This window comes from Bactrocera oleae, chromosome 5 (assembly GCF_042242935.1).
Source record: "Bactrocera oleae isolate idBacOlea1 chromosome 5, idBacOlea1, whole genome shotgun sequence".
Taxonomy (NCBI): Eukaryota; Metazoa; Arthropoda; class Insecta; order Diptera; family Tephritidae; genus Bactrocera; species Bactrocera oleae.
In genome coordinates, this window is record NC_091539.1 from 47,160,258 (window position 1) to 47,176,268 (window position 16,011).

At 33.8% G+C, this 16,011-nt stretch overlaps 1 protein-coding gene across 3 annotated transcripts in view; it reads left to right on the forward strand.

Annotated features, from left to right (window-relative positions):
• The window catches only part of LOC106616003 (frequenin-1), a 74,567-nt gene that overhangs the window by 50,512 nt on the left and 8,044 nt on the right, over positions 1-16,011 (forward strand). For 2 of the 3 annotated variants that reach the window (XM_014232446.3, XM_036365872.2), the window contains exons 4-7: positions 2,949-2,973; positions 3,062-3,110; positions 5,991-6,080; positions 12,593-12,671. In XM_014232446.3, the coding sequence (XP_014087921.1) occupies positions 2,949-2,973; positions 3,062-3,110; positions 5,991-6,080; positions 12,593-12,671 (243 nt within the window). The remainder of the gene's footprint in view (positions 1-2,948; positions 2,974-3,061; positions 3,111-5,990; positions 6,081-12,592; positions 12,672-16,011) is intronic. The other variant, XM_070109401.1, reaches the window with a different exon arrangement.

Consider the following 16,011-nt stretch of genomic DNA (forward strand, 5'->3'; position numbering starts at 1 on the left):
ATTGGATAACTTTTATTATTTGTGAAGTTTCCTCTTTGGATCGATGACCAGTAATTTTTAAATAAGATGTACCTTAGTACAGTTTGATCGAATACTTTTGATTACAAACTTAAATTATGTAATACAAATATTTAAATTTTTATTGTATTACTTTAAAACAAAGCCTAATTGCTCTCTATGCATGCCTTTACTGGTTGCTATTATCCATATTTTTCTCGAAAAAATGATGCGAACTTCCAACAAACCAATATATATTTAAATGTTTATGTGCACAGATTTCAAAGTATTTTTATGCTCGTCTCTTCTCTCACTGCAAGGGCACGAAATAAATAAATGGTTGCCAGTCATCGCTCTTTAAGATGTTGATGGCGTTGCCGCTGATTGTTATGTACTCTCGCTTCAATGATTTCCTTACAACTGCTGAGTTGGCTGCTTGCTCATTTTGCTAACCAATTGTCGCATTTGCTCGCCTGCTTAACCAGACGCTCGCCCAAACAGACGAAACGGAAGAACGGACGCTGTGACGAATTGGTTATTTAGTTGATTGGTTGTGTGGCTGGTGAGTCGCGCGGTTGACTGCCTGAACACAACTCTGGCGCTTGTTGCTTGCGTTGTCGCTCTGCCTTTCCTGCGTTCTCACTCCTTCTTCTGCTGCTAAGCTGCTGCTGTCAATGTCACAGCAGCTTGTCATCGCATTGTTGCAATAATATCTGTAGCTGACTAATGGTATGACCCATTGTTGATTGTGTTGACTGCTGTTGGCAATAGTCGCTTAGTGGATTGGTTTGACCATTTCTGTTCGTCTGAATTACCCATACTTGCCTCATGCTTAAAAGCATCCTGGTTGCAATTTGCTCAACTCAAATATACTAACATATTTTATTCAACTCTCACTGGTGCACAAACGCATAGAAACATTTGACACACAAACAAACACACACATACATACTCACATGTACGCACACCCATTCGCCGCAATTCGTTTTGTCCTTATCAATGTTAATGGAGTGCAATCAGTGCAAAGTCAATATTTCTACACAGTCCGTTATAAATAAGTATATTTGCACAGTATAATCGTAAATTGTGTTTGTTGCTGTTATTATTACAAATGTTCAATGAGCAGTGACTAGTCAACGGATAAATGAACTGTGAACGTTGGTGTGGAAATAATTTCGATTAACTTGACGATTCGTTTAGATATAACAACAAGTGAAGAGAAGCGAAGTGCGCTCGGTGCCGAATATATATGTACGAGTATATATTCTTGCGAATTTAAAGAATTTTAAGTGACAAAAATGTCTCATAAAATTTGTAAAATTTGACGCCGGAAATTAGTGTGAAGGATAGAGACTTTCCATTTGGATGTCAAATTATCTCATGCTACTCTTTGTTAGAAAGTTGGATATGGCTTTCCATATCAGATGAGCGTAGTCCGAGTTTCTGAAGAAGTTACTGGTCGCCTCGATTTAAAACATGAAAGGTGAAGTATTCTGAATTTTAATTCGAAAAATAATTTTTGTAAGCCAACTATTGTCAGAGCTTAATCAAGTAAAACTTCTGAAGGCCCATTAATAAAAAATGAGATTCCGGCAATTTTAGAAGTGAATTTGACAAAGGGAATCAAGTGCTTGTGTGGAAAACTTTTTCATTTGACGAGATATCTTTATTAAATTTGGCATGGGTTATAAAACAATTATGCAATTTCTGATAAAATACAAACTTACCGATCAAAACCAAGTCATTGTAATTAATCTTTTGTATAGCAAGGGTATTATGTAAGGGGTATTAAAGATTCAGCGCAACCGAAGTTAACATTTTTCCTGTCTTTTGCCGTTTTAGTATCGCAACTCGACCGGTTTGGTCTTAACTCGACCGGTTTGGTCTTAACTTAAAACTTTAAAGGCGTTTTTCTCGAAACTTCTTTTTCGATGCGGTCGTCAAAATGTTTCAAGCTTTAGTAAGCCGACTTAATTGAAGTAGCTATGAATATTCCTTATATATCTCGCTATAGTATGAACTAAAAAATCAGTATAAATTAAAATTTTTTATTTTATTATATAAAAATAAAAATCGAGAAAATTAGAAGCTTAGTAAAAAAAAATATATTAGTATTTTTGAATAGTTGCCTTTTTATGATATTTTTCAAATTTTTGTGACGACGAGGACTCGACCTTTTTTCAATGCTGTACTCCAAGGACGCATAATAGTAAGAAGAAGTCAACGTTTTTCCTGTCTTTTGCCGTTTTAGAATCGTTGCAACTCGACTGGTTTGGTCTTAACTTAAAACTTTAAACCCGTTTTTCTCGAAACTACTTTTCGATGCGGTCGTCAAAATGTTTCAAGCTATATTATGCTAATTTACTTGAAATTAGCCATAATTATTCCGTAGGGTTATATCTCTTTATAGTATGAACTAACAAAACAGTATGAACTGAAAATTTTTTATTTTATAATATAAAAAAAAAAACAAAAAAAATCACTGAAAGTTAAAAGCTTACTAAAAAAAAATGCCAGTATTTTTAAATAGTTGCCATTTTACGATTTTTCTTAATTTTTGTTGGACGCATAACGTTATGAACATTAATCATTGGAAATTTATTTTGTGCACTTTTGAAATTTACATAAATATATGCCAAAATTCTGGATAATAAGAATTTCTATAATTTTTTTTATCAATGCCAAAAATTGCTCGAAATTCCGACCTCTAGACTAGAATAACTTCTTAAAATGCTTTGATAACTTTTATAAATCGCAAAAAATCTGCAACTGTTAATCGATTATCGAGTTAAAAGAATTAATTAATTTTTGAAGAATTTGAAATTTTTTTAAATATAATTTTTTTATATATATAATATATTGTATAGTTTTGGAATTTAGAATCACTCTAATACTTTTCTAAACGCTTAAAATTAAAAGTATTTTAATATTTTTTCCTTTTCCATTTTCAGTTACAGAAAAAGAAATTCGACAATGGTAAGCCTTTAAAAAAAATTCAATAAATTAAAAAAATATACAATAAATATATACATATAAATGTTTAAAATTATTTTATATAAAATAGGCACAAAGGATTCCTGAAAGACTGTCCCAATGGTTTACTCACAGAGCAAGTAAGTTTTATGTATAAGAAGCCATATTATTCAAGAATTTTTTTTTCATAACGAAAAATTTAATTAGTTAAAAAAATGTAATATATCACACCAAAATTTGTAACTTTTTCTGAGCAACTGCGATCAAATACTACCATATCTTAGAATTTGTGTTCAATTCCTATCGCTTCTGTTTTATAACCTTAATAATCAGATGTGTAGCAAATATGCTCGTATGCTCTTATCTGTTCAGTTATTAATTGACAATTTTTACTATTTACTAAGACAATTGTTGACAAGCCCTTTTTGTGATAGAGATTTTGCGAATGGCAACCAATAAGCCAGTATAGCGAAGGCTAGACTAGTCGATCAACCCCAGTGGGCAACCAGAATGTTGCCTAAGGCTATTTACAAAAAAAGTCTTTAAAATTTTAATAGAAAAACCTTTAGTCGTAGAGTCTTTCATCGGTGAATACAAAACATAAACGTTATTATCGTTAATGAAGCGTGAAATAAAACACCGCTATTGGGGAAGGCTATTAGGTTATAGTTGCCTGTACATTTTCGATAGATATTATGGTAGCATATTATTTTAACCAAAGCTACTGAAGTCAGTGTACTTGATCACAACTCTGAGTTTAAATTTTTCGGACACATGGTTCAAAGTACTTTAAAAATATTTCACAACGAAAAGTGTAAATGTAAAAGTTACCTCAAATATTCATAGTAGATTAGTCAAGATAATTTGTGAAAGCAAAAAAGTCAATGTAGGATGAAATGCATTCAAAAGGAAAGATGAAAGAAAAATATTTACGGGCGATTTAAGGTCGGAACCTCCCCTTGTTGAATTATTAAGGGTAAAAACGGTTTATCGCGACTGCCGGCAAAACATGTCTTATATAAAAGAAATAATATGGCAAAGTTATAGACAATGAACAGATCTACAAATCAACAGCTTTCCACTTAACCTAAAAATTCATGTGAAATTTTCAAATATTCAAGTCTTGGGGTTTTTTATTTTTATCATGTACGAAAAACGTTCGTTCATGATATTTTGTTTGAACTTATCTTCGTATATTCCGAACATACTGTATTTTTTTATTTCAAATGTTAAGAAGGACATTTCATTTCGACTTAAGATTGAGAAAAAACAATTTTTCAAACAAAATACTCACGTTAAAGTATCATATATTTTTTTTCAATTTACTAGACCTTACGTTTGTTGAAATCTCTGCTTTCTGATAGCATAAAAATTATATTGATTACTTCAGCAAATTGTTTCAGAAAATGCAATTTATTCAAATTCCAAAATTTGTAAAATATTGAAACAGCTCAACGTGTTTACTGATTTTAACATATTTACATACTATAGCAAATGATGATAGTAATAAGTGATATGCATAGTGGATATCTACTCGTAATGTAAATTTTGGTATACTGTTATTGAACGGCTACTATACTCGCGCTATTTTAGATACGTAATTGGAGTGTAGGTAAATAAGGCAATACACTTTTAAATCTAGTAGTGTACGCTTAAAATCCACAGTTGTTCAGAAAAGTCTGCATAATATTTTAATTGTAGATTACTACAGTACAGTTAACATATTTATATTTAATTCTACCACATATTTCAGCAATTTACTAATTTTCCATACTTAACATTTTTATTCCCTTTTTCTCTGCTACCGAATAAAATTCATTTAACGTAAAATTAAAAAAACAAAATAAATAAAAAAACAAAAACAATTACAATTACATAATCCAAACAAATAACTTAATTGGCACTCGAACCCCTACTCGCTCGCTAATACGAAACCATAAAACATGTGCAACTTGACACTCGCTGGGAACTTTGCGGCAATAAACAACTGTAATGAACGGAAAATGCAAATGGATGACAATCTAATGTCGCTGATTGACACGTATTTGCGTATGTATGTACGCGCGTGCGAAAAACAACAACAACAACTATAACAATGCTAAAATAAATACGATTAAAATTGTACAACCTTAATTGTCGTTTGGCTGCGGGAATCGACGGCTCAATCGCATGGTGGCAAAACAACAACAAAAACGGATACGTACACATATATACGCACTTGTCTGTGCGCAATTTATATCGCTGACTTATGCTTCTCGTTTGTTTGGTGTTGTTGTTGGCGCCGCGAATACCAACATGCTGCTTGACTGACATCGCGGTCGTCACTGTTGTCGTGTATTTTTTGTTATCCACGCTTTTGCGCGCGCAAACAAAAACAAATCTGCTTTCAATTATACCATCTTCTTTCATTCGAACGCGCGTTAATACAATAAACAACTTTGAAATCAACTACTAAAAACAACATTGTTGCTGTCTTAAAAATTAAACGTATGTCATTTGCTTTCAAATGGTTTGCTCGCATTGCTTTCGCCATCAATCACAACCACCCGCCGCTACATACAATGTTACCCTTTACTATCACCATCACTGTCGTCGCGGGCACGTTGTCATTCCAATCGGTGTCATGTGTCACTATTTTGGCATGCGTTTGCGCGTCGGCGCTCTTCTACAAAACACTTTTCTTAACTCGAAAATGTTCAACGCGGAAACACACACAAACGCGCTTATAAACGTGAAATGAAAATAAACACTAACGCGCGCTTGCATGTGTGTCATATCTCGTTTGGTTGTGGTTTTGTGAAATATCTACTCATGTCACATGCGCTCCACATAACCTCCCCAATCGCTGGCTCATCTGTGCGCCCGCATGCGTTGGCTGCCACGGCGTATACGCAACATTTAATATTTGCGCTACAAAACTGTGACATTTACAAATGCGCGTGTATAATGACTACAAAAACAACAACAACAAAAACACCAACACATATGCATGTATAAATATACATATGTACATACCTTAGGGTTTTATTAAAATCTACAAACAATTCTTTCCGCAAGGCGATCCCAGTAAATTTGCCTCGCTGGTGTTTCGAGTGTTCGACGAGAATAATGTAAGTATATAAATAAGGAAGCACATATGCACTACATATTATATAAATATCTATAAAAAAGCACTGCACATTTCTCAACAAGTGCCAAGCTAAAATTGTATACTTCTATGTATGCGTGTGTGTGAATAAAAAGGACAGCTTATATTTGGATGTGTGTGCGAAACGGATGTAGTGTTTGCATGTGACTTTTCAGCGCAAAGTAGTTGTGCAAGAATGAGTGAATGAATGATGTTGATAAATGAAATAAGTTGATGCAATGAAATTTTGCCTAGTCGAGCAGCATATGCTGCCACAGCATGCACTCTGCGGCGTGGAACTTTGGTGTGTAGTGGTGTTGTGGGCGTGTAACCCACTCACTTGCATGCAATCACAAGGCAAGGCGACAAGAAACAAGCAAAAATAAATGTTTTCGAGCAAAATAAATGCCAAAAGTTTGACTTCGCGCCCCGGATATTATTTGAGTGGATTTGCCACTTAAGTTGCAGCTGCTGCTGCTTGTATGTATGCGTGACTTGTTTGCATTTTGCAACACTTAAAAACATACAACAAAAGTTGTAGCTATTTTTGGCATGCGTTGTTGTAGCTGATTTAAAGCTAATACCTTTTGAATGTTGGACTTAAGGGAATTCGTAAATAATTTGACGATTATTTTCTATTCAGCGAATATGGCGTAGAGGATTATGAAATAAAAAATTGGTGCACTTATATCTTACTCCTGGTCATAAAAACTAGACATTAAAATTAGATAAACCATTAATCCATAACATAAGATTTCGTAAAGAATAATCCATATTTATTCCAATACATGGCTTTATTAATCTGTATTACGCATGGTGCCTACAAGTGCAATCGGGTTGCTATATGCCATGAGAAAGACAAGATGCCGTACTGAAAAAACTGCACAGGTAGTTTTGTAATTTCTTGACTCAGTATGTTTTGAGCACGCCTCTAAAATCAACACCACCAAAGAGTAAATACGGTTTCAGATTTTCTTCGATAAAAGCAAACATGTAAGTCAGGCGGCCGAAAATCTAAACAGTGTGTACGGTTCTGATGCTGTAACAGCAAAGTATCTGCAATTTTGGTTTCGCCGCTTCCGTTTCTGTAATTTTAATGTCAAAGTTGCAAAACGCGCCAAATGGCCAATTCTTGAAAGTATTGACGAAATAGTAGAAATAATCGAGCCCGTTCCTCAATCACCATGTAAGCACTGTTATGATTGCCCCGGAGCTAAACATTACAAAGAAACCATTTGAGAGGGATTTAAATGAGACAAATACAAATATAACCTCATTGTATTTGTGCCACACGGGTAAATTCAAAAAACATCTCTTGGAACGAGTTTATATCTGAAAATCGCTGGTCAAGCGCAACAAGATCAATCCATTTCTAAAGGCGGTGGTTATTGTATATGTTAGATTGTCTGAAGGTAAAAGTCGCCTAGCAGTGGAGAGGAAGTATGTTCCCTCAGAATAACGACAGGCCACACATATCGATAGTGACTCATTCAAAGCTCCCGAAGCTTGGCTGAGATATCTAGCTATTCCTGTCTATGGCGAATCATGTGGCCATTGTCCCAAAGTAGGTTCTACAATTTCACATGATTCTACACAAGTGTGACACACAGTGAAGAAAACTGGGTCAATATTTTTGTGATCGACAGTTTCAATGGTGAAAGCTACATATTCTTCGATGGACCAAAGGTCATAGAAGCAGGAGCGGGCTTCTTCTGTATTAATCCATACTCAGAATGTAGCTTCAAACTCAATGACTACAGTTCAATCTTTCAGGCTGATATTGTGGGCATAACAGAAGGTACCAAGAGGGCTTCTGGTTTAACCAGCAAGTACATAAACCTTCTAGTCAAGCAGAAATTAAAGCTATCCCTAGCGTGACTGTGTTAGGTTATGCAAGCAGGCAATAACTAGACTCTCAAAAGGTAACTCCACGGCTTCTCTTATTCCAACGTTGCTGAATATGGCTTAATTTGTTTACCACCCCGGAGCACAATGGGCCTGGTGATGGCCTAAGCGCGGTCGCTTGTGGTCTAGTGCTCATGCGTCTCCCTTTTCAACCAACCAGCCAGGAAATATCAGCTCGACAGAATTCTTAAATTTTTTACAAAAATGTTCGCAACTTTATTGCAAGCAAAAATTTTCCTTCCACACAGAATTTAATACGTTTGTGATTCTACAATTAAGTCTTTGGTTGAGTACACATTAGATAGTTGAGTATGATGAAGGAAAAAATACAGCAATTTGTTTTATGAGTGATATTTTCATTGTTTGGTTTTCATTTCAACACACTGTACTACGCTCGGTTAGATATTCCACCTTTTTTTTCAAAAATTAATCATAAGTAAAAAACTATGTGTTAGTTCTCCTCTCCATTCTCCTCTGTTTTTCGCAGTTAGAGCTTAAAATCAAAATATGTGGGCCTTTAAAGTTCGAAATTTAAAAAGAAATACTAAAATTAGTCAAAAATTTCTTTTTCGTAGATCCGAGTTTGATCTCTTATTGCAACTGTCATATAAGTTTGACCAAATATTTTTTATTTATGACTCAATCGCTTTAAAGAATTGGTTTGGCCCAATACTCAGAGAAAAAGTCGTTATGCCGTAAAGTGTTATGAGTTAAGGCTAAATAGTTCTCTTTGCTTCAACTAGTAAGTCGAGTAGAGAAATATTTTCGCTAAGCTTTATTTTGCATTTGCTGCTTAGTTATAATTTCAACTCCAAAAGAAAAGAAATTAAAAAATAAAATATTAGTAATAATAACCAAAAGCTTTATAGGCTATTTAAGCTACTTATGTATGAGCTTAATTTCCTAAGCCCCAAAAACTGTTAGACGACCCTCATACAAATACAATGAAACTAAGATTCAAAGCATACTTTTTTGTTAACGCTCATACCTCAGAAACATTCATCATAATATACAAATCTATAATGTCATTAATTAATTTTCAAATACATACATATGTTATATGCATACCGATGTGTATCATTCGTTTTGGCATTTTGCCTTCAATTTCGCCAATTTTCATTTTTATCGTACTCATACGATGTCTCTCTATGGCTGCTACAATTATTTAATTAACTAATTTCATAGTAATTGAGGGATTATCGCCGCAAACCACAAAAGCACAAATACTGCCTTTATTGGCAATGACATATCGATGGAATTGATGAATGGCTGGCGAAAGACCCAGGCAGATAATTGAGAAGCAACAGCAGAAAACGCAGACCGCAATGAGGGCGGAAATAATTAGAGCATACACAAAATGAATGTCGATGTGATACTAAAACAAACGGTGAATGCAATGATAAGGCGGGAAATCGTTAAATATAGATATTTATATTGACGTGGATAATATTATACTTAAAGAGGAGGAAAAAGCTGGCATGGAAGGATTCGTGTATTATTCAAATATAAATAATTTTATGGGTTATTAAGATTTTGTATAATTAATATTTATTTATTATTTACGACGGCTATTTTTGATTGCTTAAGGAAAGTCTTCATAATAAAAAACGTTTACTGAATAAAGGAAAATATATTGTAACTAAGTAATATCTATAGTGGGAGCTTACTTGTAATTCTAGCTATACTACACTTAGGCAGAGTTCAAGCAGAACATCTTGCGTAAAGGTAATAAAAATATATATTATTTTCATATTTCGATAGGATAGCTGGAGATGGAGGATAACATACTCTTATTTTTAATCGATAGTTTTTGACGAATGCTATACCTTCTAAAGTGTAGCCGCTCAGTTCTATCAGCTGCGTCAGTTTATTCTTAAACGAGTTTTTCTCAAAACTACATTTTTCAGATTTGCGGAAGTGATACTCGAAAGCAAATGATGCGATCATTATCAAATTTCTTTGCATACAGTTTTCCATACAAAGTCCTAACAGTTGCTTGATTTGAATAAAAACCAAATTTTGGCAGACAGAATTCAACTTACCTTGTAAAAACACCGCGATTTTATAAATTTTTATTATTTTTTAACTGCAGGAAATGTGTGTACAATATATTCTAAGGAGAATTGTTTTGTTTTAGGTTTTATACACGGAAAGGGTACGCCTATGGAGAGTAACAGAATATACTAAATTATAATCATAATTTGTGCCAAAAAAATATAGTTTTGTGATAATCTACAATCTTGTAGTGAGGTGTAGAGGTGAAGAGTCATGGACCTGCGAATCCCGATTCAGTACTGTTGACGTTGTTTTACCAGCAGAAAACATTGCTCAAATAATTTTGAGGAATATATTTGACGACAATTTTTGGCCTGGTATAAAACAGGTTTATTTGAATGCGGATTGGACCCTAAGTCATCTTCACGACTATATTTTTCACTACGATTTTGTTAATTACCATTATTTTCTTAATTTTGGCGTAGAAATCGCACTTATTTTACCCATAATTTTAATCATCCTCACCTCTAATCTAATAATATGAACAACAACAAGAACTGTTAAGGGAACGATTTCTTCCTTGTCGGCTATAATGATCAACCCTAAATAATTTACAAGAAATATCTTGCTTGCTGGAACTCGTTAAAGCAATATAACTTCAACATATAAAGGGTTTCAAGAAATGTTAAATCAAAATGAGTTCGTAAAGTATAATAAAAATCTTTTGAACAGGATGGAAATAGTAGTGTTTATAAGCAATTCTTACATTCTCATATCTTTTCTTAACTCTGGATGATTTCTGAGCGTCAGTTTAAATATGTGTTTTGAAATATCAGGAGGATGTGGTAGTTGATAATTAACTGTGGAGAGGCAGCATGATTTTAGTCGGATTCCAACAGTATCGAAATGGAAACTATCTATTTTTTGAGAAACTCATAGCAACTATTTGCAAGCCACATAAACTGCGCTTCGCCTTTCTGACCAACTGTACTATATATGTAGGTACAATTGTGATCAAAAAGTAAGGTGAGGTGCACTATAAATTCCTTCCATCGGGCCAAACTGTCAACAAAGAATATTATTTGCGTCAAGCTATTCGACTGAAAAGGCCGGAATTATTGGCGAATGACTCTAGGTTCTTTCATCACGGTAATGCACCATGTCATACTGCATTAGCTCTTCGTGACTATTTTGCTAAAAATTCGACTTAGGTATATCGTTTCGCAACCAACGTATTCGCTTGATTTTGCTCCGTGCGACTTCTGCCTTCTGGCACCAAACCCAAAAGGCTAATGTAGGATGCCGATTGAGGAGATAATAAGCGAATAGAAGAAGGTCTTAAAGGATATACCAGAAAAATACTATTCTGACTGTTTCGAAGACTGGAAAAAGCGTCTGTTTTTTTCGGACGTGGATTCGCTTTTCTTTTTGATCACAGCAGTATACGATATATATACACAAGTAATCACCACAGTAGATTTTGTGGTGGATGACCATAACTTCGAAATTAGTACAATAAAAATGAATATTTGAAACCCTCATCATTTCTAATACCAAAACCACCTTTAAAATCAAGTGTACAATCGCAGTTGTCCAAAGCATCAGCTCAAGGGTTTATAGTAAACCATATTATTTTGTCACTGGTACATTGTGTGGAACCTTTACTCACTCACCAACATATCTCAAGCGTTCGGTCACCTGGGTTAAGTGCACTCAAGCTTAGCTGCTGCTGACTTGTGTTTATTTTTTATTTTTTTTTATTTTTATTTTATTCGAGTATTCGCCGTCGCTGCTGCTGCTGCTGCAAATGCTGTTGCCACAGTGTCTAGGGACATTCTGTTGATTTATGGATTAATTTCGGTCAGCAGAGCTAATTATATAACTTTGTGTGTGTGCACGTTTTTGTGTGGTTCACAGTTTCGGTTACGGCTAACTGACGGGTATTAGTACACATAGCGCAAACAGGGTGACCCTATGATAAGTTTTGTTTCAGCTAAACTTTTTCAAATTTTTGATGGAGCGCCAAATGTAGGCAAAACTTTACTATACATATGTTGCCTACAATTAGGCGCTTTTTTATAGTAGACTTTTAGTAGTTATCATGTTTTATTCTTAAAACTGTAGTAATATGAAGCGAAAACTAACTTTTATAGGCTCTTAAGTGAAAAACTTATCTTTTCAGTTTCATAATTTTATTTTTCGGTTTTCAAATAACCCTTTGTGCGTTTTTTTTTTATGCAAGTAGGAGGAAACTAACATGCATATATAGGTATATGATATGTTATTATAAATTATGACTGGAGTGACATGCTTCTGAACGGTGTGTGGTGAAAGTGAGTTATGCTGCAATTGCTGTTATTTTAATAATGACCAGTACATTGTTTATACCCAGACCATTTCATTCTCATTATGTCACACACTGGCATTTCATAAAATATGATACATAATGTTTCACTTTTTTTTTCTTTTACTTTTTACTCCTTCCACATATCTATTCGCATTTGTTTACGTCCGCAATTGGTGCCTTTGGACTGCGTAAAATCTTCACAAATTGCTGTTATTTGGACACGACAAACACACTCCAACCCTCCACAGGATGGCTCAATAGAATTTGAGGAGTTCATACGCGCCCTCTCCGTGACATCGAAGGGAAACTTGGATGAAAAATTACAATGTAAGTTTATTGCTATGATTGTATTATGCTTTTTCGTGTTTCTCCTTTTATCGCCATCTTTAAGTATCGCTCTATCGATTGCACATAAATATTATTGAAACCTTTGACAGTGAGTAATGTCCAACTGTAGGTGGAGAATTTATTTACTTATTTATGTCTCGGTCATGCCGTTTCATTGTGACAAACATACATACATACATACATAAATTTGTGTATATATATCCAAATATTTCGAGTAGCGTAATCACATTGATTTTCTCTTATTGCCTGGCTTGGTTTTTAGTGAAGTTTTTCTGCGCTGCCTTGCTTGGCGGGCTTACCACTCCAATTCTCGAAAAACCGCCGTGTTCAGTTGTTAATTTTCATTTCTTTTTTATTCCGTTTACATTGAAAGTCGCCTATTCCCGTTGTTGCTGCATAAAATATTTGCTTTTTTTTGATTTATCACACACGAATTTCTGCATAATTTTTGACTGTTCGCACAATTTCACAATTGGAATTTTATTGCTGCCATATTATTGAGTTTTTCTTTTTATGAAATATGGCAAGGTGCTCTTGGGTATAAACATTTTATGTGGGCATAAAAGCATTTTCGTGTAACAGATTTATTTGGCTTTGCGGTCTTTATTAACCAATGAAATTAGAGCAATGAATTTACGAGGCATTAATAATAAAAATTTTACACGACATAAAAGTGAAATTTTTATAGTGAGTACTTTGGAGTATATAATTTTTATAACTTATAGGAGAGGTTAAATACATCCTCCTTTTTTCAGTTTTTATTTTATGATGAAGTGAAAATAATTTTCAAGTTTACACAAAAAATATAGCATTTGTCAGAACATAAAAATATATTTATAAAGTGGACAGTAATTTGGGCTAATGACGTTGATTACTAGATTTATATATTAGTGGTTATGTGTAGATATGAGTACAATAAAAATACTATAAATCTGATTATGAGAATATTATGTATTTATTCACTATAAATCTGGATGAAATATCATTATGCTACCCAATATTCTCGCTTCATATAAAAAATTTATATTGAATACATGAAGGGCAGCGGAACGTTTTATAATATTTGTTTTTGTACCAAATCATCTTCTTTTCAAAAATATATTCATCAAACTTAATTTTTCGATAAACATCGTAGCCAGCCAACCAATAACATGGGGATCAACACATTTAAAATTCGTTTTTTCTATTTTTGTTTAAAGAGGCATTTTAGTTTATAGTTAAATAAAAACATGTAAGGAAGAGCTAAGTTCGGGTGTAACCGAACATTTTATACTGCCGCAAGGATTAAACCCGGAACATACCTTCAAGTGTCTTTATATTAAGCTTAGGAAAGTATCGTCGTGATTTCACCTTTGAGCTAAGACGATGCACTGTTAATAAAAAGAGTTTCTTTCTGAATTTCATTAAAATTTCCTACATATTTACCGGTAGACGCGTTCTAAAGTCAATGGGGATTAAGAAAAGTATTGTCTAAATTATACCCATTCTTGGCACAAGGGCATTCTCTCACCACAAAAATATTCTCCCCGAATATCATTACTAAACCTTACAGACTGACCGATACGTTCGGAAAAAAATCAGCCAAATGCACTGTGGTCCATATATTTAGTGCCTGGGTCCTGCAAAAGACCTCTAATAAGCCATTTGCGAAAAACCTTGCCGGTTTGATAAACGCTTTGAAAGAAGTTAAAACAAACTCAACCTTACGACAAAAACTCGTCTGCACGTTGATGTAATTCTGAATATATGAGAAAATTTTAGTGCGTTTTCTTCCATAGATCAATGCCATCATCTACGCTGAAGTTAGAAGTATAGAAAACCTTCTTGTGGACTTGCAATTTCTGCACGACCAGCGGAAAGTAATTTATAATGAATGCAAAATTGCTGCAGAGAATTTAGAGCATGTCGAGACGATGTTACCATCGGCAAGAAAAAAAAATACGGAAACGACCTACTTGAAGAAGAATTGAAAATTGGAGAACTTTGAATTGCAGGTTTAAAAACTTAATCGTGTTAGTCAACAGATTTCAAAAAAACTTTTTTTTCATTAATTAGCTCCATTATCGTTTGAATGAGGTATTACTGTCTTCTTATTAACTGTCAAGTTTTGCTGTTTCTATATTAATATATTCCAGTATAATTTTTTTTAATGAATGTCTATGTATGAATTGATTCATACATTATTGATTTTCAAAATCGTACAAAACAAATTTGTTCCAGCCAAAAGCAACAAGAACGCAAATTTAGCACAGATGTGATGAGAGCATACAACACTACGACGAATACTTCAAAATGATTGAAGTAGTTTGTAAACGTTATAAAGTATTAGACGCATTTATGTAGGGAGGGATCCCTCCACCTTTTCATCCCTGGGCCCGGTTTTTCTCTCGGCGGCCCTGGATATTTTGAGATTATGCAAAATATAGTTTTTTCATAACTTTAAGGCAAAGTAAGGAGTACCGAAAAAGAAACATGTTTCAATCACAGATGAACCTTTATAAAAGGAAGGCGAAAATTCTTTAGGCTAGGTTATACTAGTAGGATCGTGGACGCCGCATAGACCAATTTTGGTCCTTAGCGATGCCAAATGGAGTATCGTTAGCTTATGAGAAGTAGTCGTACTTAAAATGCCAGCGCTTGATACGAATTTCAGTAATTTCTTTAGAGCAAAACTAAAAGAAATTCAATAAAAAATTAAAGTTTTTTTGTTAGTCTGAGTAAAATGAGATTTTAAATCAAGAATTAATTAAATTTCGGAATGGCTTTCGCGTATACAAAACCCTTCAATCACACACACAGTTTACGTATATGAATAACGCTTCGCTTAAATCGTCCAATAGTAATGTTTTCACTCGTTAAAAGTAATATACGTATACACTTTAATATTATTTCCAATATTAAAAAAAATGTTGTGTCGGCATTGTGCGGCCTGTAGCTGCACTGTGCTGCATAAAATATTTTCTACCCATAATTGTCTTTCGCAGCATTACAATTACATTTTACGCCAACAATTAAACACAACAGAATGTTTTTTACAATAACGGTAATGCTGTCATATTCACATATGAATGTGTGTAGCGTGGATATATCACATATGATTGCGCTCACTTAATCCGCTTAATGACAGTTGACAATTTCGCAAATACTGCGAATTTATTTATTTATTTACGCCAATATTTGGGTTGTGGGGAAAAACTTTACTCATTTACATGTCAGTTGAATAAATATTGAAATAAATATGAAATTACAATATTTTCATATACATAAACAAACCCCGTTCACAGATATGCGCTTACTGAAACTTTTATATATATGTATA